This window comes from Sipha flava, unplaced genomic scaffold, assembly GCF_003268045.1.
Source record: "Sipha flava isolate LNK unplaced genomic scaffold, YSA_version1 129_pilon_pilon, whole genome shotgun sequence".
In the NCBI taxonomy this organism is placed as follows: Eukaryota; Metazoa; Arthropoda; class Insecta; order Hemiptera; family Aphididae; genus Sipha; species Sipha flava.
The window spans coordinates 715,835-738,996 of NW_020271755.1; the positions used below are offsets into that span (position 1 = coordinate 715,835).

A 23,162-nucleotide genomic window follows, 5' to 3' on the forward strand; every position below is an offset into this window, starting at 1 on the left:
ATAATAATAATAATAATAATAATAATAATAATAATAATAATAATAATTATAATTATACATATATATTATTTGTTACAAAAAGAAATTAATAAATTAATAAAATTACGCCGATACATATATATAAATAAATATATAATGTACATTGGATTAATCATAATAATTATATATACAAAACGCAAAAACTCGCGTGGAGGTTCTCTCGTAGACATTTACGACACGTTATATATATATTTGTTCGTAACAATATAGTTTTCGGGTACAAATTTTATTTTTGTTTTTCAACATCCGTTCGAATACACGACGAATATTTGTATTTACAGTTATAGGAAAGTTTTGTACAAAAAAAAAAACCTAAATAAAAGGAGTCGAAAAAACTGCCGAAAGAAGGAACTACTTATAAATCATTTGTTTATGTACAATTTTCGGACGTAACCGTGTTTAATGTAAAATAATAATAAATTATACGGTTTCTTTCTTTCCTTTATTTTTTGTCTTAAAAGGGGCTGAGGTGGGGGTTGGTAGTGGGCAGGTGGTGTTCACGAGTATTGTTCTCCCGGCGACACTCGCTATCGCGTCGTTTAAACATCATCTATACAGTATTAAAATTAACAATATTTTCTAATCATCAGTCAACAAAATGTGTTTAGGTACTGAAAACAAACACCGTAATATCGTGTGAACTCGTCTCCGGTGACTTCGGTTTTCGCGGAAACGCGTCGCGACCATGTACGTGTTTTTATGCGCGGTTGCATGTGTCATTCGACGATTTTGTTGAGATCACACGACATTACAAACGCTTTTTACACGATATTCGCTACGGTCACGCGTTCGGTACATCACTACGTTTATTGTTCGTCGCGGAACACTAGAATACAACATAATGTTCATATACATCTAAATTATACGTTTAATAGTCGACATACTCTATGCGTAATTATATTTTTATTAAATATATTTATATACATACTGAATACGTAAAAGCCTATATTTATGATAAACTTACATATTATGTAAAAATAAAAAATTAATGTTTAAAAAAAAAAAATACTAACGCGCGTATCGATTACATTACACAATAATAACTACAATAATAATATATGTATGATACAAAACGAGAAAATCTTCACTAATATTGTTTAAGTACAAATTGTTTTTATTTTTTTTTTATTATTTATTTATCTTTATTTTACTTTATTCAAACTGTTTTCCTGGAACGCGTGCCACTACTAGACACGCATTATGTTGCCGTACTGAACAAGACGGAATTGTTGAAGAATTTGGCCCGGGTGTCTGTGAAATAAAAAATAAAAATCCATCCGTTATTATATACATCACGTTCGCTCCGAATTAGGATCCCAGTCGTCGACGTGATGGCATTACAACACAAAACGCGCGCACACACACACACACACGGGCAAGAGTGGGTATATCATGCGAAATTCCGAAACCATATTAAACGCGCGCACTCGCACTTCATAACCAGGTTAGCGTGTACGATACAACTCAATTGCTGTCGGAAACAGAAGGAAACTCGCCTTTCTCCGTTCGTTCCCCGGAGCTTTATGATTGATTGTTTTCCGAGCAATAGTTCCTCGACGTCGCCACACACGGACTGGTGTACGCTGCTGCCGCGTACGGTTCGCGGATAAGGAGGCGATGGACAAAGGGGTGACGGCGTGCCATCGTCGGGGGGCAGTCATGGAAAATTGATATTCAACACGCCGTCGTCGACGTGTGCACCGACGTTATTAAAGCGGCGTCGGCAAGCGGATATCGTGGGCCAACTTTCATTATAATAATAAGAAAAACCGGGGCGATTCGACGGTGGTGGAACGGAGGGCGGGAGGAAAACGGAAAGTTTCGAAATTGGAAAACAATATTATTATTTTATTCGTATGCGCGTGTGCTGTATGCGATCACCACGTCATCGCAGAGGGTGGTGCCGTACTTCCGTCGATTGTTAAGATCTCAGACTTCAAGTTGTCATTTCAAAAGTGGCAATTTTTCTTTCTACAAATTTTCCATTTCCCCCTCTTCTCCTCTTCGAGTACAGACGCGACCAGTCGTCCGTCTCAATTCGATTTATTCGACAAATATTCACATACCTGGGACGGGCGACTTGATGTCTCTGTCCGAGTGTTGGCTTTGCTGTTGATTCTGTTGGGCAGACTGTTGCTGCCTGGCTTTTCGTTCCAAATCCAGCTCCTGGGCAAACGTTTCTGCGAACAAAAAAAAAAAAATCTCGTTGTATTATATTTTCCCTTTTGCTGAGTGTGCGAGGGCCGTATATTGTTGTTAAGTGGTGGTGGTGGTGGTGGTGGCTAATCGAATAGCCGTGCGCGTGACGAGGCAAATGTCATTTTCGACGACAAACGGCGGGGAGAAGAGGGTGCGAGAAGTGCCTATAAATATACACGCGAGCAAGGAGAAACAGAGAGAGAGAGAGAGAGAGAGAGAAGCGCCTTCGGGCGTATCGTCTTATGCAAAACGCATCTATGCATTTATAATACGTTTCATAATGCGAATTTTCCCGGAAAACGTTTATAATATACACCGCACGCATAAATCGGCTCTTCCTACTCACAACTCACAATTCTCGCTCTCTCCGGAGGCGTTTACTTATATTTTTTTTCCACCCCCGAGACGTTTCCGCATTAACCCGTGTACAGCGTGCAGAGAGTATTTATTATTGTTATTGCCTTTTACTGCGTACGTGTTTTTCGGTACTCACTCGCGTACATGTGACCCTCCGCGAATCGGTTACGGAAGCGGAAAAACGTTGTGACAACGAACGAAAGACGGACGAACCGAGTTAATTCCGTGGAAGGCGATCGAAAACGATGCCGTGTCCTTATGAGTACTTGACGATTATGAACGTTTGCGAACACGATGGCAATCTATTTTCGCGTATACAATAATTATGTTTATAATAATAGCTGTGCGTGCGTGCGTGTGTATGGCGTACACGTGCAGCATAACGACAATAATGGATATTTCACCACCGTCGAGGGTGGGAAACTTCTCGGATGTCGTCTGCACACCGTCGACCCCCGATCACTAATTATTACTTTTACGATTCTCCCGATATCGCGTGTTAATTATAAATGTACTGCTCGCCCGGTGCGTGGTGCAATATCAATGGTAACGATACGGATGACGGCGACGACGACAACGAAATGCATCTATCCCTGTACGTGTACGCACACGGTATAATTTATTACACGCACGAGTGTGTATGTGTGTGTGTACAGTAATCCGAGCTTAACAAATTCGCCGTGAGGGTTATATGTGCTCACGAAACATTCGTCAAATTAGAGAAACCGACAGCCGAACACGTATACAACCGGAAAATTAATATCTCAGCGGCGGTAATCCTATTTCGTTGACTTGTAATTACGCCGCGAAAATGTTTCTCGTACACACACACATAACATGTATATTGTATAAATTATGCGGACGAGCGTTATTATTATTATTATTATTTGCATGCGGTCAACCGGATCATTTTACCTACGCATAGCGGTGGCGGCGGCGTCGTCGGGATACGAGCGGCTAAAGGGCCGCAGACTTGTACTTAACGTTGGCTTCGCAAAACTTGAAAACAAAGAAAACCATCCCTCCGTTCAGACGGACACGTGTCGTAATATTACGAGACGAGTGGGCAGTGACGGCACATCCTCCCAAGTTTCGCTTTAATTATGGACCACCGCCGCATATATATTTAGTGTATACGCTCGCTGTTTTAAGAAAGTTTGACGGACAAAGGTCGCACATAGTCTTATTATTATACTAGCGTTTCTGTATTAATAATAAATATGGTTGCGCCGGATGTTAATCCGCCTACATATTCATGGACGTATTATATAATATTATTATGTTTCCTTGTCGAGATTTCACTACACTGTTTTCCCGTAAGACTTTGGTCCGTTCGCAGTCCCTTCGTCGCAGTGTTCCTGTGCTGCCGCAACGACGATGACGACGTGTTTACCACGAGTTCGCGTACACGTTATACGTATTATTTCCACCGTAAAACACGTAAATAGCATTGAAACAAAGCGAAAAGCAAAAACAACGGGGTGGGGAACGCATAAATAAAAACAATAAACCGACTACGATGGCGAAAAGCGCACTCGAAAGGGGTTCAACCGCGTAATCCAACATTTGACAAACACGTCGCCACTGTGTGTTTTAACATGATGGTGGCAACGCGAATTTGAATGAAAATAAAACTTGTTTCGCGCGCGCCACTTGAAGAAGACGCGCACGACGGGGAGTACAAAAAAACAAAAAAAAAATACAAATATACAACAAAAAAAAAAAAAAAAAAATAGGGACTCGTGACGGAAAAGGGTGCGCATTTGAATATCCAATAATAAAAAAATAAACGTTTCCGAAGATGGATATTTTTTCGAAATTACTTTCATTTTTCTACCGCCCGCCCGCGCGCTTGCACCACACCCGGTCGAACGGTTTCCAATTTTGGAATGCGTATGAAAAGAAAATAACAGTTGCCTTGTTTCCTCGCGCCCGACCGTTACACATAATATTTTCCTTGTTCGCAACGCACACTTTTTTTTTTATACAGATATACGCATATACATACTTACATACCCTGTATGTTGGATGCGTATAGTACTATGTACAACACAGAAGGTAAAACAACGCCACACTCGAACGCATACGCTAACCGGCCAAATAAAGATGACCCTTTTTTTTTTTGTGTTTTTCCATAGCGAATACACACACACACACACACACACACATTGCGTAGCGAAATTTTTTTAACAACCGAATAATGGGGTTTGTGTTCCACCAGGTATATGATGATAAATCGTCGCGTCGGTCGGACAGCTTAAATCCGCACAATATAGTTTCACGTAGAAATCATTAACGGATCGACAGAAAAAATCAACGAAACGCACGTATTATGTACACCGGGGCGCGTATTACATGCGGTGAGCGTGGAGAAAAAAAAATAAAGCCGCAAATTAAAAACTTGCGGTCCGATAAGTAATTCAATTATACTTTAACGAGCTTTACCGTAGTAGGAAAAAAACCGAAATAAAAAACCAATATTGTCGAAAAATCCACGCATGTGTATAATATTACGTTGTATACAGGCTCATCATTTACCCTCTCTTCCACCGGCGCGTTAAGATATTACGTGTGTGGGAACATGGCGCAATTGACCGGTTAATAGTTTTTTCCCATCGGCATACATACACACACACACACACACACACATTCGAAATCGATTACAATACAAAAATACGAATAATAATAATGTACTCCATCGAACACGACTCGCGCACGATTCGTTTGACGTGGGTTTTTCGACAATAACACACAAATTCTATTTGTTTGTATCCATACGCGTGTGCGTGAACATGTATAATATTTGCGTATGTTTGTGTGTATGTGTGTGTGTAGACAATACAATTGCAGTAGAAGATGACATATATGGTGGTCGCACCGAAATGATTTTCAGTCTCTAAACACATCGGCGTGTCGAATTTCCGTCAATTTTCTTCGACTATTCGATACACGATCAATAGTTAAATATAGCTGATAGACACACACATACATACACAATTTATATATATAATATAACTATAGTACTATTCGATCGATACGTCGTCGTCGTCGTCGTCGTCGATTATTATCATTATTATTATCATTATTGTTATTGTTATTATGATTGAACGCAATGTGAAGCCGATTTAAATTCGTAACGCGTGTAACTGTACAACGGACAGACGTCCGTAAGTAACATCTATACATAAAAATTCGCGTTTCTGCGGCGTAAAATAGTGTATAATATATTTATGCATTATAATACGTATTATCGTTTATAAATATAATGTATGTATATTTATTATTATACGTACGCCGTACAGTTTTCTCACACGATTTTTGTACGTTATATTTAACAAAATCATAATAATGATGATATATATTATGGAGATCAGGAATATAAAAACGTGTACGATAGATTTGATGTAGAATGCGACTATATTTTAGCGTTCGTGTTCGGTAAAATTACACGACGTACACACTGCACGTGCAGCAGCAGCCGCTGCCAGGAAGAAGGTCCGTTTATAAATTATTTTTTTATTTATTTTTTTTCGTCTACCACGGAATTCGTTTGCTCGCGTACCTATACATATTATGTATTGTGTGACGTAAAAATTCTGTGTATTTCAGCGCTTATTTCTCGAGGTTTAGACGGATTTCGATGCGCACGTATTTGAGATTTTTTTATTATATTTTCGTTTCATATTTCCCGTTCGTCAAAAGTTATGGTTTGCCACGAAAACGACAACATACCTCCAAGACGATGCAAGAAGAAATTCTATATTTTGAAAATATTTCTTTATTGGGCGGTCGCGTTTTAATCTATGGCATGCGTACAACGAAGAAATAGAACATACATGATTCGGTTTCTTTACGTTAGAGATGGATATTTTTTTTTATTTTTTTTTTATTTTTTATAAAATAATGAAAAGGCAGTGCGAAACATTGATGATTTTATTTTTTCAAAATCTTTATGCAGTATAATAACCGTGCGATTATTGTGATTATGTTTCTCGAGTGATTATAAGCACTGAAAATTTCTTTTTTCGAACACAGCATACGCGAAAACGTTATTATAATGCAAATATAAATGTACTACATACATTTCACATATTAATATAAATATACATATTATTCTGTCATGTTTGTTTAAAATAAAAGTCAGCGCACACACAAACGCGCGCTCAACAGCAAGGTTCGAAATTGGATTTTTATGCGCGCGCTACGTTTCAATATCATTTTCATTAGGAAACGACTTTGTTGTGCTCTACTGCAGTGCGCGCGTACAGTATAAATCTCGTTTTTCTATGGCCGTTGCAGTTCATGTGTCACACGACGAAATTAAATTGTAATTCGGTGCCGAGAAAATTGCCGTAATAACGCCCGGGGCGAAGGAATATTATTAAATCGACGGCAGAGAGTCGAGACACAAAAATACACGCCCGCGGGGGTAGGATACGCGCAGAGATATCATGTAAAAAAATAAAAATAATCGCTTCTTGCCAAAACGGCTCAACCGTGAAATTGAATAAATAACGTGAGCTTTTTTCCCCACCCGCGCATGCAACCTTTTGTCACGATGTGTTTAAAAAAAGATTATCTTTTTCCTTTTTTTTTTATCTTTTATTCTTCCGTCTACATTACTTATTCCTTTGCTACTTAAGCGGATTTAGTGTCAGCACCGAAGTACAAACGCAAAAACAACAAACTCCATTCGGCGAAAAGTCTCTGAAAACCGTTTCATACGCATATATGTATATTTACTGTTCGCAGTAGAACGTTGAGAGTTTAATTACTGGCACGGCTGTGCAATACACGTGCCGTGTAACCGGTGGCAAGAGCGCCGTTAAAGAAGCGCTATTTATGGATGATATTGGGGGGGGGGGGGATTTGAGGGACTAGTTTTTCCTGTATTTCATCAAACGCAACGACATCGTGGTGTTTTAGAAACTGTAAAATAGATACTGCAAATAACGACGACGTCGAGTTCAAACATTTAGCCGTGCATTGTTTGCGTGCTCACGGAATCTGTAGTTACCATATATGATACGAATTGGTGGTTGAGAAAAATCGATCTGCTACCGAAAACTATGAATGAACGTTCGGCGTTGACGACAACGAGCAAAAGATACAACAATGTTTGATCACAATAACAACAAAAATGGTGATGACAATAATAAACTCTCGACGGAGCTATTTTTCGGGTGATCACGGCCGAAAAGAGGCGTATACGGGTACATTGCAGTTTGAGATATACGATTTCGTTTATATTTTAGTAGGGTCGTGGGTATTTGTTTTTAGTCGTACTTTTATTACTCTCGGCACGCCGCGTCACTAGCTGCCCTCGGTTTTATTTACATTTCGGGGTATATTTTTAATTCATTTTTTTTCTACACGCGTCCGGAAAACGATTGTTCGAGTCGCGCGCATCCGAGGTTTCCAAGTGTACGACTTCCTGTATGCGCGAGCCTGTGTAACGATGATGGCGAACCGTCTCCACCAGGTCCCATCCGGCGTAAATAATGCATACGGTTTTCTGGTTAGTTTGCAGCGAACGCGATTTGATTAGTATGCCGAAAGGGTTGGCGCAACGCTATAAAATAATATATCGTCACCGTGGTAATGCTAGTAGAGGTAGTGGTAGTGGTGGTCGTCGTCGTCGGTGTAGTCATCGGGCGAGACAGCGAGAAGGGGGTAAAAAGTACGAGTGAAAAATAAAATAATAATTATAATAAAAAAGCCAGTCATAATACGCAGCACACACACACACACAAACACACATACATGACTACAACGACACTATAATATACACACTCCGATGTTGTCGGCGGAAAACGAGTGTAAAGGGTCAATTGCGGCAGCAACGTTTGCAGGGCGCGGAGGGTTAACCTCGGTGTTTATTGCAAATGGAATTTCTGAACAGCAACGGGGCGAACGTCATACGCACTACACGAGTATGAAGTTCTCATTACAAACCGGCACACATAACGTCGGCAGTTTCGAACAATACGCGTGTAACGTCACCACACCCCCGACCAGGGGTAAAACATGCACTGCGGCAGCGCCGCACGATCCATGAATACGTAACTACGTGAAATGCAAATTTGAAAAAATAAAATAAAACAAAAATCTCCGCCCGCCGTCTAATCACTATTTATGTTTGTTTCCGTCCGCAAACAACGATTTCCGCGTGTGCGTGTGCGCCTGAGCATGAAACAACGCATGCTCATGCGTGTTTTTTGTACGGCTTGGCAGCGATATCGCGATAAAATCGTCAGGCGCGCAAATGTCGTCGGTATGCTCAGTCCTGACGAGAAGACGGAGGAATGGGATGATCGGAATTTTTAGAGGGTCTGGAAATTAGGAACTACAAATTATTAAAAATCAAACACAAATAATGATAAGATTTTTATGAAAACTGCGGAAAAAAATAAGATATACCTTAAGATATACCCCTTAGGCCCCCGGATTTCTCACACCACGGCCCACCTACGTGCTGTTGCGGCACACACGGTCGTTGCGCCGGACGAAAAAAAGGAAAGCCAATGAAGCGTTACGACAATCGTGTGTCCTCTTACCGGAATAGTTTTGCCAGAAAGCTGCGGCCCCGGACGAACTCATCAGGTCCAGTCCCGAATAGTTCCACTGCTTGTCGTTGGACGTCTCCGAACCTCGTTGCACCGGTCCCGACGAATAGTTTTGCGGGCTCTGCGACTGTTCAGACCTGTCCCTCGGCTTTTCGTTGTTGTTTTCTGTAACATTTATGCACGTTTTGTAACGGTTATCAACGACACAATAACGAATCACATGTACTACGGTTTAACGAATTAAAACGTGGACCCGCGTACTCGGGATCGGTAAACCCTTATCATACTGTTATTCTTAACCGACAAATAAAAAGATACTCGCCACCCGATGCCGGTACATTATATCATTGAACAATAGAGCGACAAGCTGACGAAAATATTTTTCTATTATGTTTTTACCATTGGTGTTTAATCAGTGAACAACAAATTAATCGGATTCGCCTTTGTTCCAAAATTTACGATTGTTATAGCCACTACAAATTAAGTCGCATTATTTTTCTTTACCCCCGGTATCTGTATAATTTGTTATTTGCGTCAAAAATATTTCACGTGTTTTATTTTTGTTTTTTTTTCAATAATAAATAATATGCAAGGAATAAATTTCCCTTTAGTCTGGTTTAATCAATGTTTTGCACACCATTGGTCTTCACGAGAAAATCAGTGTTGCAAAATGATAAAACTACATGTGCAGTAAAGTATAATATAGGTATACACAATGTATACAATAAGTAGTATATTATCGACGTGGTATTATTTTTTTTTATTGTATCTATCCAGTAACGTACCTGTTAGTATACGGAGTGCGTCTGCTGGTGCACCGGCCGCTTTGATCATCTCCTCGAGCTGAGCCCTTCGCTTCAACTCTTGTTCCAGCTGATCTTGTACGCGTTTCCTGGCTTTCCTCTCTCTGCGGAGACGCTTTTGGTAAACGACTGTAACACAAAACATACATGCGCATTTATAGTATTGCGTACGAATCGGTTTTACGTGTGCATATACACATGTATGCGTAACATTATCTCGTAATAGGTTCCCGTTTATTATTTCACTATCATTCCGATTCTCGCGGTTCACTGGTTGCCTATACGTTGCCGGTGCGGTTAATCGAATCGGACAAACACAAATAAATATATACGGTACTCCGCTGCGTAAACGCACTGCATCACGACTGTACCTACCCGCTACGGCCGTCGCGAGACCATTCCCGTCTCTTTCGATTCAACAAACACAACAAAATTGTATTTAATAAATGTATATAAACTTTTTTTTTCTTTTTTTTTTTCGCGCACCACCGACCGCACCCGGGTGGTGGTTTCATCAAAGAAATCGGAAAACAAGCCAGGCATCCTCCGCACATCGTCCGAATGAACACACAAAAGGACTGTTTTATGTTATATGTTATATAAATCATTATATTATTACGAACACACACACATACATATATATATATATATAGTTTAAAATATAAATGGGCCTACGGGTGCGCTGCGCTACAACGAAAGACGGTAGACGAATTCTTTGTTTCCTGTAGTAATTTTTATTATTATTACATTTTTTTTTTTTTTACCTGTGTATAGGTACACGAAAATTAAATGATGGAAAATAATATTTTTACATGTTCGCTAGTCGCGGCGTATCATTGGTCGATGGGAGGATTCTGTGGGCAAGGCTGTGGCGCGCACTACACCACAGATCGGAGATTAATAAATAACAATAATAATAATAATAATAATAATAGACATTCAAACAATGACGGACCACCGGTTCTTTAATTAAGACCATCGGCTATATTGCGTGTTTTCATTTTGAATATTATAAATCCCATCGACATGTGCATAGTAGTAGTGTATTTTATCGTATCGTATGTATGTATGTGTTCGACAACAAACCGGGTTTTGGTTTCCCCCACCCACGGTCTCGCCCGGACACCGTCAAAACATCTCCGCCAACACGCCGATCAACAAATGAAAAAACAAAATATATGTTGTGTAGTGTATATCGGTTGCATGGATCGCAGCTCGGCCATATATTGTCTTGATGATGGGTAAGACCACAAATCGTGAAGGAAACTTCTCCTTAATGGAGCCGGACAAAAGAGAAAATTTGATCAACAACGGCGACAATAACGAAAACGTGGCCGCGATGTTTATGCGAAACACTTCCCTTCTTCAAAGACCACAAAAATGCATTAACGCGAAAAATAATCCAATCAAGAAATGGCGTTAATCGAAAACTAAGAGACAGTCTTTTCGTTCGTTTTCATAATATACTATTATTATTATTATTATTTCTATTATCATTATAATCCTCGTTTTTAATAATATTCATTTAAACTTCTTTAACAAGAGCGGCTACGACGGCAAGAAGTGAAAGCGACGGACCGGGAAGAAAATTCAACAAGACGTCGCAAGTTCTCGCATTTCCTTTATAATTATTTCTCCGCAAAAGAATACAATTAAAACGCGGCCACCTCTGCAGCCTCTCTCGAGACCCGCGCGGTAATTGGACGACTTTAAACAGTGCGGCAGAGTTTTTTGGCTTTGGCAACGTAATCCGTCTCTCGACGTCTCGTCGAGTCCGCCTCGGACTTTGTTGTACCGTTGTATATATACATCGCTATACTACTGCAACAACCCTCTTATTCTATAAAGATTATCTTTTTCACAGCGTACGGCACGTATAACATAAGTTTTGTCATTAGTAACGAGAGAGGGGAAGAAAAAACGACGACTACAATTACAGCCTACAACTGAAATAATGTATATATATAATGAATATTAGAGAGGAAAAAAATTACTGCACGTCTTGATATTAAAAACAGATTTCCCAGCTGAGAACGCTATTGTATAATACGCACATACTCACAGTGTGGCCGTTACACGACTGGTGAGAAGGCAAAAGTGCTTTGTTTTTCTCCTTCTCGCGCGCCCACGAAATCGTATTAAAGGCTAATTTTTGTTCAGCAATTTCTTTACCCTTTTAACGTCTTGTTAAAAAAAAACCGCTCCCCGTAATAATAAAAAACAACAACAACCCTTGGAACATTATTTCTTGTTGTAGCTTTTAACCTTTTCTTCGGACGCGCAAAGCTTTTAACGGTGCGCGGAATCGGCATGAATAATTCCGAGAGGAACGACGTTAATTTCCGACTGCAAAATACAATTATCGAGGCGCTTAACCGTAAATTATTATGCGACGAGTCTTTGTTTTGTTTTTAATTTTTTTCTTTTCTTTTTACGACTTTTAACGGTGGCGGCAGCGGCGGCAATAAAGTATAAACGGAGAAACACGAATACATGCGCACGGAATATGGTTCGAATGGTCGTCGTCCCTATTCCTTGCTGGTCTGTTCTCGCGGCGAATGCGGAAAATAAAAATTATACGTCGAGAATCATAAACTCGTTTGTCATGTCTTATGCACGAGCTTTTAACCCCGTACGAACGCGAGCACTTGTGATAATAACCAGAGCGCATCAGCAGCGCCTATATAAATTATAATACGATAATATACGTGTACAGTTCTATGTTGAACACGCGTTGGCCCGGGAAGTTGAAGTCAAAACGGTGGCGGTACGTTTTGTGATATAATACAACGTGCACCAGCGACACAACCGTCGATTTAATCGTACGTGTGTGTATACGTATATTGACTTTCGGTAATTATAAAAAAAAAAAAAAAAAATGGATATCGTTTCCGAACACGACACACACCACACTCTCCGCCATCTGTCTCCGTGTAATAGTAAGAAGTATCGTATATACCTATACATACGTCGGAAACCGACAACAGCAGCACGTAAGCACTAAAATATAATACACCGCGTTCACTATACCATACGCGATGCTGCATTGGAAAAGGGTTGATCGGATCCTGCAGGACGATTATATAAACAAGAGTAGGATTTTTTTTTTTTTTTGATTTTTGTTTTTTCACCGCAATAAATCACAACGCGCCGTTGGACCGTTGCACACGTGTGTGCGGTGCACTGCGCAGCAATGTGACTTAGTGGCTTATGCCGTCGATGTGTAACCGGTCTGCGGGCGCGCGGACAAATATCGAAGCCGATGTCCCGTTTTCAAATGCATCGTACCGGAATAGAAGTGGCCGACCGATCGAACACAGACTATCAGCTGTAACTCAATATCCGGCGGCTAGCGAACCGTACGCGCTTCCCCGTGACAACTCGCATTTGCGTTTATCTCCGGAGTGAGAGAGATGACAATGGACGGGGGAGAGAAAAAAAATAAAAATTACACACGGTTTGCTGGAGATATAGGGAATGCACGCGACGCCCGCAATCGCCCATTCGATTTATATACACACATTTATACAATATATAAATATGTGTGTGTGTGTATGTGTGTAGATGGTATGGGGAGTGAAATCATATTTACTCTTGTGCTTACATTTAATGTGCGCGAAAAAATAAAAAAATAAACGGAGTGGGGGTGATAGGAGGTGAAAATGATTTTTCCAGTCGTTTTGTCATTTGATAAAAAAATTGCATTTGGAAAACCCTATACACATAAAACTTCGGCGGTGGTGGCGGTGGTGGGGAACAATGGCGACGGGAAAAAGTCAATTTTTCCACTCGTCGGATACGACGGTGACTCTGTGCGAGTATTATAATATGTATGTATATGTATACACGATTTTCGTGTCATTTACTTTTATGTGCTCCGACGACGGCGACGGCGGTCTTATCACACACCGCGACCCCTAGAATAATAACGGGGTAATAATAATTCAGTCGCTCGCCCGTTCGCTTACGTACGTATATGCGCACACAATATCGTATAGCATATTGCGCACAAAAGCTTATCATAAAATACGCATATAAAACGCCACGCTCGGATTATATTCAATAAATTCGACGTGTTCGATGTGTGTTATTGTTATTATAAATATATGAATATACGCTTGTATGCGCATTTATACGAGTTTATATGTATATAATGTATAGGTGGGTGTAATAATACGCGTATAAAGCGAAAGTGCCACTTGTATTTGTGTGTATGAGCGCGTAAACGGTGCACCACCCTTCTCATTATCGATTTTCGACAAACACCGATCGTCCCCCGTGGAAGACTTCGTCAAAGCAGCGGTGACGGGCCGGAGAGTTCAAGGTGGTTAAGAAAATGGCAAGTTTTGCCCCGAAATCATATTAAAACATTTCGGCTTAAAAACTCGGCGGGCTATATTATATAAATACGCGTCTCGAGGCGTGCACTTCATGCAGAATCCCTTTCTCAGGCGGCCCGTCCGGAAAACTTATACGAATTTGCACGTCCTTTGTGTTTACGCTTTGCTAAGCCGGTAAAAGGGGTGCGCGGCGGTGGTTTTAAGTGAATTTTAAATGACAACACCGTCGCCGAGCTTTATATAATTCGCGTTTAACACGAGCTATTAGACGGCCAAGAGACGGGCGCGGAGAAAAAGTGCCATTGAAAAATCTGCTCATCGGCCGTGTAAAGCGTGCGTCTTAACCGTCGAGGCGTTTTTGTTTTTCCGAGTAAAACGCCACCGCTCCACGGAGGAGAAGACTTTACAAAACTTTGGTTGCGGTTAATGAAACGAATTAAAATATCGCGATGAAAACGATTTCGGATGACGGGAGAAACGATTCGGTGACGGCGGGAAGAAAACGAGCCGTTTTCGAGTAGTGGAACATCCGACGCCTCGAACACGCCCACGCAGCAGAGATAGAGACCCTATGAGTGGCGTTACATCGTCGCTACGCGTTCGCGGCGTGCACCGAAACACACAGCAGCGCACGTGTGCACACCAGCGACTGTTTGACCGGATGATACCCGGTTCCATATGGCCTTAAAACGCTGACGGAAGAAAAAGCGTCGCGGGATGAGCGGCGGACGGAGAAACAGGGTCGTGGCTCCTTATCGGGCACCGACGGCTGCACGTACATACGCGCGCGACATTAATATTAATATCGGGTAATCGAGAGGAGGAAACCCGGAGACCGCAGCCGTTAAACTACCCACGGGGTAATTATCTCAACAAGGTGCTCGGTCGGACCGCGTAAAGGAAGACGACGACGACGAGGTTGTGGAGAAGGGGTGGCGCGCGGTCGGTCGGCCACATGTGTTATGGCCGATAGAACAAGACGTAGTCGTACACGCCACAAATCCCCGGAGCTGTGCGCGCACAACTTTGGGACCTTATTGTAAATTTCTCTAGAAAACGACGGCGGCGGCGTGGCGAACACGGTGGGCAAGCAGTTAACCCCTCTCGCACGAAACCTCGTAAAACCATAATCCTATATCGCATCGTGCGCGCGTGTACATCTATTTATAGTGGTACGTGTGGACTCTGCCCCGTTGGCCTTTGAATTACGGCCTCCTGTAATATTATATTACTCTGTCGTCCTTTGTCCATATAAATGTGTATACATATATTCGTACGTAATGTACGCAATTCGCTTTCGCGCGTTTCCGAGGGAGACGAACCGATCCGTGTACACATCCGCGTACGAGACAGGGACATCGGAAACGTTGCGTGTCAATTAAAAACGTTTGTGCGCGCACAAACATAATATTATTCGACGTACAATGGACCTATTTAACGGTTGTTTTATCGTCGGAATCACGGCACTTGGTTCAATAATAAAACGCGTGACCGGCCAATTTAATTTCCCTCGTCGAATTTAACGTCGTCCGCCGGCGACTTTTATATACCTTTCGACGCCTTTACGGCAGCCCGGTCCGCTCATCGTTTTAACGATCCGATCGGACGGCCCCGTACACGACAATTAAACGCAATTACGGGCCAGAACGCGCGTGTCGTCGTCCCGTTGATTTCCGCCCGCCACCACTCACCGACGGTGACCCTGGATCTGTTTGAGGTTGCCGATATCAGCGACGTTCGAAGGTTGAGGTGCATGCGGCGAAATAACAATACAGAGAAAAACCGTTGACGAGTACGGATCACGCGAGCGTATGCCAAGAAGTATCGCAATGATTTACGTGTCGAGTCGGTTTTTCAAATTCACGAACATTGGGGGGGGCCAACTGATACGCGCACGGTTCGAAATCTCGTTCTGCCGTACACGGCATAGGTATAGACGTAGCACGAGGACGCGATCGACGGAGTCTCTCGGTGCTTCCGATCGTCGGACGGCCAAGGCGGTTTTGGTCGTTAAAGTCACCGAGTTCTCCGAGCACACGGGACACTACGACAAAACGTGAAACGTTTCTCCGCGTCTGGCCGAAGAACGCTGCTCGTTATACACAGCATTATATGTATACGTTTCGTCGGGTAATTTTATTGGTCCATCAATACGTTCCGTATACTTTATGTCACCCGAGGCGCCCCCGTGGCGGTGATCTCGTACGTACGTCATATAGGTGCGCGTCAAAAACTCTCGTATTCGATAAATATACTACTTGGACCCCGAACGCCGCTCAGCCGTCGGACATAAGACGTCTCATTGATCGTAAAAATATACAATGTATATGCGCACAGCTATACGAATTATATACGTTGGCGCATGTGTAGTATTGGCGTACATACGGTATATTGTGTACGTGTTTTTTTTTTTTACGACCAGATAATATAATATCCATTTCAATACTTCTCCAGCATATCTTACATCTCAGCTGCGCGCGTCTTCTTCTGATCGTTCCGTCGTACTCGCTCTTTGCCTTTTTGTCGTAATTACCTCATACGTATCCATATATATATATGTAATATTACGTAATTTATTGTAAATACCGTCTGGGTCGGTCGATAAAAATAAATGCAAAACAAACTCCGGGTATTTTGCTCGTTCGCGCACGTCATGCACCGTACAAACAGTGTACATACGTTACGCATTATTATTGCTGCTGCTGTACACGCACGGTAAATGGAAAACGGTGTCAAGTGCGCGCGGATGAATAAAACGACAAAACTGTATATCGTTCGCGTGTGGGCGGCGAAACCGTGCGACCGTTTAATGCACTCTGGTGCGCAAGAGAAACAAAGTCCTCCGATATACCTGTTCATAAGTTTACCGTGCCATTAAATTACAAACGCGTAAAGCCCTTCCAATTGCGCACTGTGTCCGAGAAATCTAATCATACTTACGTTCAGCACAACATCAATGCAAATCGGTCGAGCGCGTTTTCATAATATTATTAAAGGACGCTGTTGTTGTGTGTGTAACAAACGGTCCGCTCGTCGGAATCATTACACACTAAGTCAACGGTCGTCGCTCGAGGGTCTGAACGATGATGACGGAGGTTGACGGCACTGTGATCGTGGGGTTCGGAAGAGAATGCTTTGATGTGAAGAAGGAAACAATTCGGCGGCCAACAACGTCTTACGCCGCTGGTGCATAGGTGGTGTTCCGAGACGCGCAGCTGTACAGTCCCTCGGGTTTCAGGAATGTTCGTGTACAGTCAAACACGCGCGTTCGCCGAATATTATTCGTTCGTGTTTGTCGTCGTAATGATTGTAGACCGCGCGACAAACCGCCGAACGGGCATAGGGGAAGTCGCCGAAAAGTTCAGCGTACGCGGCCTAACGTAGCACTGGCAGCACGCCGTACCGAGTCACCACAGAAGTTTAAGAGACACGCCGACCTCGTCCAATTATGCGAGTTCTCTCCCTCTCGTTGTACTACATCCGGTATGCACGTTGCGGAATAATTATAACATTAACAATGACGACCGTGATAATATTGTTGTTTTTTTTTTTTTTTATGATTCCGCGACATTTCCGGACGAAACCGTATTCGATATCTCGCCAAGGAAACCAAGTCGTGTACCACATTCCGTTGATGTTCGCGAACAAAACAGTTTATCACGGGTTTTCGCTTACTTCCACGTTGATTTATGCGTAGGTGCAACGTATTATTGTGTATTATAACCGATCGTTATGAATTTAACCTTGAACGGTTCAATGTGTACGACCGATGTTCAGTACATATGTAGTCGAAACAGTACGCGATGACCGTATAAGTCGGAATTTAAATAACCGCAACGTATGAAATACTCGTTAAATTATATCGTAATAATGGTCGATCGGTTAAACACGGGGTTCGGATAAATATGCCCTTTCACGGGTACCAATAATAACGCAAATATACAACTCGCTTCCGATACGGCAAACGATGTGCGGGGTATTACGTATTGCATTATGAAAGGTAATCGAGGGATCACGAGACTTTTTTTGCTACAGTCGAACGTCTAACCCAGAGGTCGGCGAGTAATTCATTTTGGTTCCTAAAGTTTAAAACAATAAATCAATGAGCTCCAGTAAAAAAAATCTTTTTCAAATCTTTATATTTTAAAAATAAAAATATTTATTTGGTTATTGCAAATTATTTATATCAAAAATTACAATATTAGAAGTATGAAAATAAAAGTTGACAGGGTCCGGAATATTGCCTTCCGCTAGTTGCCGACCCCTGATCTAACTGATTGGATAGGTTGTATGCAAACACGATCACAGCAATCCGGTTGTTGGTTAGGTTAATTAGGTTTATAGGTTTTAAAACGAATTAAGTTAATTCATTTTAATCACGAGCCTTGGAGTGCGTGCGCAGGACGGAAATACGTAATCGCACCGGGTCGCGATGTACACGATGAACCGGAAACTCGCGTACAAAACGGCATTCCCGTTCGGACGATATCGAACGGTTCGGCACCCGAGTAACGATATGGAATCATTCCGGTGATCGACATGCCATCGTTCGAATTCAATCATCGGACATCGTGTCGTCCGTTCAATATCTTGACCATCGGCGGTCCGAAAAGTTTGGAAAAAAATTTTATATCGTTTTCGGCCAAACACGTATCCGATACCAGAACCTCGTCGTAACATTACTCGCGTGCATGTTGCGAAACATTCGCGGTGTGACCAGTGGTCGTTGACAAGGACGCGCGCACGCACCCGGCGCAAATGCATAAAAAAAAAATAAAACGACCGGACACATCGCGTGCGGCGCGCGGACGGAGAGCAGAGACACGACTACTACCTACTGTTCTGCCGCGCCGATAACGCCGACCCGACGACAACGTTCACTTAACACGCTCCCTTATCGCGGGTTGTTTACACGGCACGGCCAGACCGCGGCGATAATTATAACCAAGCACCGACCTGGCAACAGCTGCCGTTACTGGTCGTGGCGGGCGTGAACGCGAGTATTCACTTAACCGCTTTGCCGTTCGGTGTTGTATAGTGTACGTGTCGGTGTGCAACGCGCAGCACCGATAAATATCGAACGGTGTTATTTTTGCAAAACGCGTGGTTCGTTCCACGGTACAACGACGGTAATGTCAATAGTAATAGTAATAATAATTGAAACCGTTTGGAATCGCGGTGGTGGCGAAAAAAAAAAACTAGAAAGAATAACGTTTCCAAATCGCTCCCCGCACACGCGTGCACGAACAATGTAGGGATAACGTTTTAAAACGTATGCGTCACGGAGATAAAAAAATAAATAAAAAAAACTACCAGCCGACTGTATAATAATAAAATATTATGTGTGTACGATGCGCGCGCGTCTCCGAAGAGATTCACCGCAGGTCGCCGCGCGGAGGGTCGTCCGCGTCGCAGTTCATACGTGTGTGAGCGAAAACAAATACGGTTATTCTAATCGATGATCGCGCACGCCTTATGCAAATCGTTCAACGGCAATATTATCTATGTATATAAATATTTGTGTAAAAAGGGAGTGGTGACAAATCGTTGGACCGGAAACAAACTGCGGAAGTTGTTCGCGTAGCCGCATAAGACGCGCTGCCCCGTTTTTCGCGAAACTCGGACGAAAAACGTTTGACGATCGAAACGTTTTCTATCAAAAACTAAACAAGTATACATTAGTAGTATTCTGAGGAACCGTGATCGCTATTGATGACATCGAGAATCAAGTAAACTTTCAAACGGACAATTTTTTTTCACCTTAGAAAGGTTTCCACTTAAGGAGGTATTACTGTATTATTTACGCCTATAATGTAGTATATGTTTATCATAAAACACTGCACTGCGTGTGCATATATAATAAAAGGGCAAAGCACGTTCTGTTTTTGTACAATATTCGTATTCTTGATGACGTCGAAATTTAATTAATATTTCGTCGGTGGAGCACGATACACAAGTGCCCGTATTCGCGGAGAGACTGTAAAATCGTTGAGGATTTTTCGGGATGATAAACTTTACGATTGTCGCTCGGTGTTTTTCAATTTTCCATCATGCGATGTGGGGCGAGGGTCAGCAAAAATATTCGAACAGAGAAATGAATTTTCTCGTGATCATTTGTACGGCAATATTTTCTTTTCTCTTTTTTATTTTTACTGCGCATCATAAAAAAAAAAACAATATTTATTCTCGAGAATAACCGAAATACCTTTTTACTGTTATGTATGCCATCGCCGGAGGGACGAGAACAAGAGCAGCTAGCAAGGAATCCAATTTGTGCCCTGGCCAAGGGGAAGAACACAATAATGAGTGGACCCTTCGAGAGTTTGTACGCGAATTTTAATAGCGACAGATCAAAGGTAAACGGTTTTACTCCCCGGGGATTATTTTCATTCGGACAATTTAGGTTTTTCGCAATGTTCTTAGAAACTACGTACATAAAGAGTTTCCGAATAAATAGTTGTTGCACGGTGGTGTTCGAAGACTTATCCGGAGTCATGTCGATAAACCGAAAAGTTTTTAATAAAAAAAATACCCTCTCGTCAGACAAAACATTGTTTAATCCGACAAAGTCTGCGAAGAACATCCATTTTGAAAATCAAATTAAATTTTACAACAACCCACTGATATCGATATATTATACGGCCAACATCCACGTTTAAATCACTTTCAGGGAACGTATATACCGAAACGGAAAACGATAATTCTCGGTAAAAGTGACCCTTAAAATCTTACAGAAACAATACTTAAAACCCTGTAAGCAATTATATACCTGTAAAGGTTGGGAACTTTGGGTATACTGACACGCGGTTGCTAAAACCCGATCGGAATGACATTCGCACAGGAATTTGTCCCCTGGTCTCGCACTCCGAAACGGCCAACGAACGTTATACCGGACGGATAGCATAGAAGAGGGTCGCCTGCGGGTAGTTTGAGCGGAAGAGTGGTATAAAGTGTTTTCGGGTGTACGTGGCCTGTGTAAACAAGACTTTCTGTGGAATATTTCGCACGGGAATTAATGAGCAAAAGGGGATGGATACGACGGTAGAGAAACAATAAAACTGAGATATACGTTATGAGTGAGTGAATATACATGTATATATGCGAGTGTTTACGTGCATGGAGAGGTCCTCTTTTACGACGGGTCCACCGCCGACGTTACCACCACCACCACCACCACCACCGTTCGTCCTGCCCTTTTTGTCCATCCATAAAATGGTCACACGGCGTAAGTTTAATAATTTATATTTCCATATAAGAGGATTTGGCCCTCCGCTGCTGCGACAACGACAACGTTGGCGGTGGTGGCGAATCGGTCTGCCGCGAGGGAAATGGGCTCGGAATTATTTTATAATGCTTATTTATGCGAGGCGCTTTACTTCAGAAGTGGCGCGTTAAAATCCCAGAGACGTAAGTATTCGAAAGACAATAATAAAACCGCTATTGATCCCCTCCGCCCGTAATAATATCGTGGCCCTAGTGTGTACATCTTTCCGCCACCAGCGGTTTATCGAAATCGCGTTTTGAAATAACGGCCGGTCAACGGACACGCGCGGCTCGACGGTCTGACGAGATGGCGCACAAGCGGTTTCTAAATTAAACCCGAATGCGATGTTCATTATTCACACGTCTGTCGTGTGAGTTCAAAATTAATAACGATGAAAATCGCGAGACCAATTTTTCGTGTTCATGTGTGCGCGTGTAACTGTTAATCGGTTTTTAGCGAGCGCCACCGAGTAATGCGTAATTTGGACGTCAAAAATCGCTGGCCGACGAAAATTCGATTTCTGAGCCCATGAATATTTAACACCCCGAGGTCGTAGCTCCAGCGCGGCGGCGGTGGACGGCGGCACCGGGGTGCTGGTCTGACGAGGTGGGGACTTTGCATCCGTGAAATGATCACAAAGAAACGGCCGTGCTTTTGATGTGCTCGACTTCGATTAAAATCGCGTTATTATTAAATCCGGGCGACGGGTCTCGCTGGGCGCGACAAAAGGCCGCCCTGCTGAACGAGAGGTTTTGAAATACAAAACGTGCCGCGACCAAGGGTCGCGTAACGGTTTGCAGACCACAGCACCGTTTGACATCTCTTGTTTTCGGGATAAACCCTCTCCTACTTCTACCCCCACAACCCGCGGAACGAGAAGCCCACATCAAAGCCCAGAGTCGGATTGCTGACCACGCCGTTACCAGCACCTCCACGTGATGTAAAGTGTGTTTTAACCCGTTCTTTGTGTGTTCGCTCATTCACGCACACGCACTTGGCGATAACTATAATAATAATAATAGTAGTTATAATAATTTAAATAATAATAGATATAATAATAGAAATAGTCGTTTTATTTAGATATTTGTTTCCACCGAACACGGGGACTGAATGGACGCATCCGGCAACGCCTGAGTGTGCAGTTGATTGCCTACGCTAGATGCCTTGTGCTGCCCCCTGTGCATCGTCATCGGAGCCGTCTTGGGATATTCTCTTCTAAACCAAGAACATCGATAACGACAAAATGACGACTCTTCTTCTCCTTCTACCTTTCCTGTACCTCTACGTTTCTCGCCCTCGTTTTTTAAACCTTAACGGCGTTTGAAGTACAGGGGGGCCCGTTGCTATATTATACATATTATTATTATACTGCGCGAGGCAAATGGTTATGATGCACCGTGCGTGCCAAGCTCGGTAATGATGATTCATGTTTGAATATTTGCGGCGGTTAAGTCTCGTCGAACGATATTACATAAACTTTTTCGCCCTGCCACTCCGACGATCGTCGAGGCGACACGGCATTAAAAGTACGCGCGACGTTCGATGCTCGTATACGTGACTGGCGAACGGAAGCGAATTTTTAGATGTCACGCGG

At 42.4% G+C, this 23,162-nt stretch overlaps 1 protein-coding gene across 1 annotated transcript in view; it reads right to left on the reverse strand.

The window, feature by feature from the left end:
- Positions 1-1,031: 1,031 nt before the first annotated feature.
- LOC112694408 (dachshund homolog 2) overlaps positions 1,032-23,162 on the reverse strand; it is a 104,991-nt gene continuing 82,860 nt past the window's right edge. The window contains exons 10-13 of the mRNA XM_025569858.1: positions 9,947-10,093; positions 9,153-9,326; positions 2,106-2,219; positions 1,032-1,290 (exon numbers count right to left, since the gene is read on the reverse strand). Of these exons, the coding sequence (XP_025425643.1) occupies positions 1,238-1,290; positions 2,106-2,219; positions 9,153-9,326; positions 9,947-10,093 (488 nt within the window). The 3' untranslated portion in view covers positions 1,032-1,237. The remainder of the gene's footprint in view (positions 1,291-2,105; positions 2,220-9,152; positions 9,327-9,946; positions 10,094-23,162) is intronic.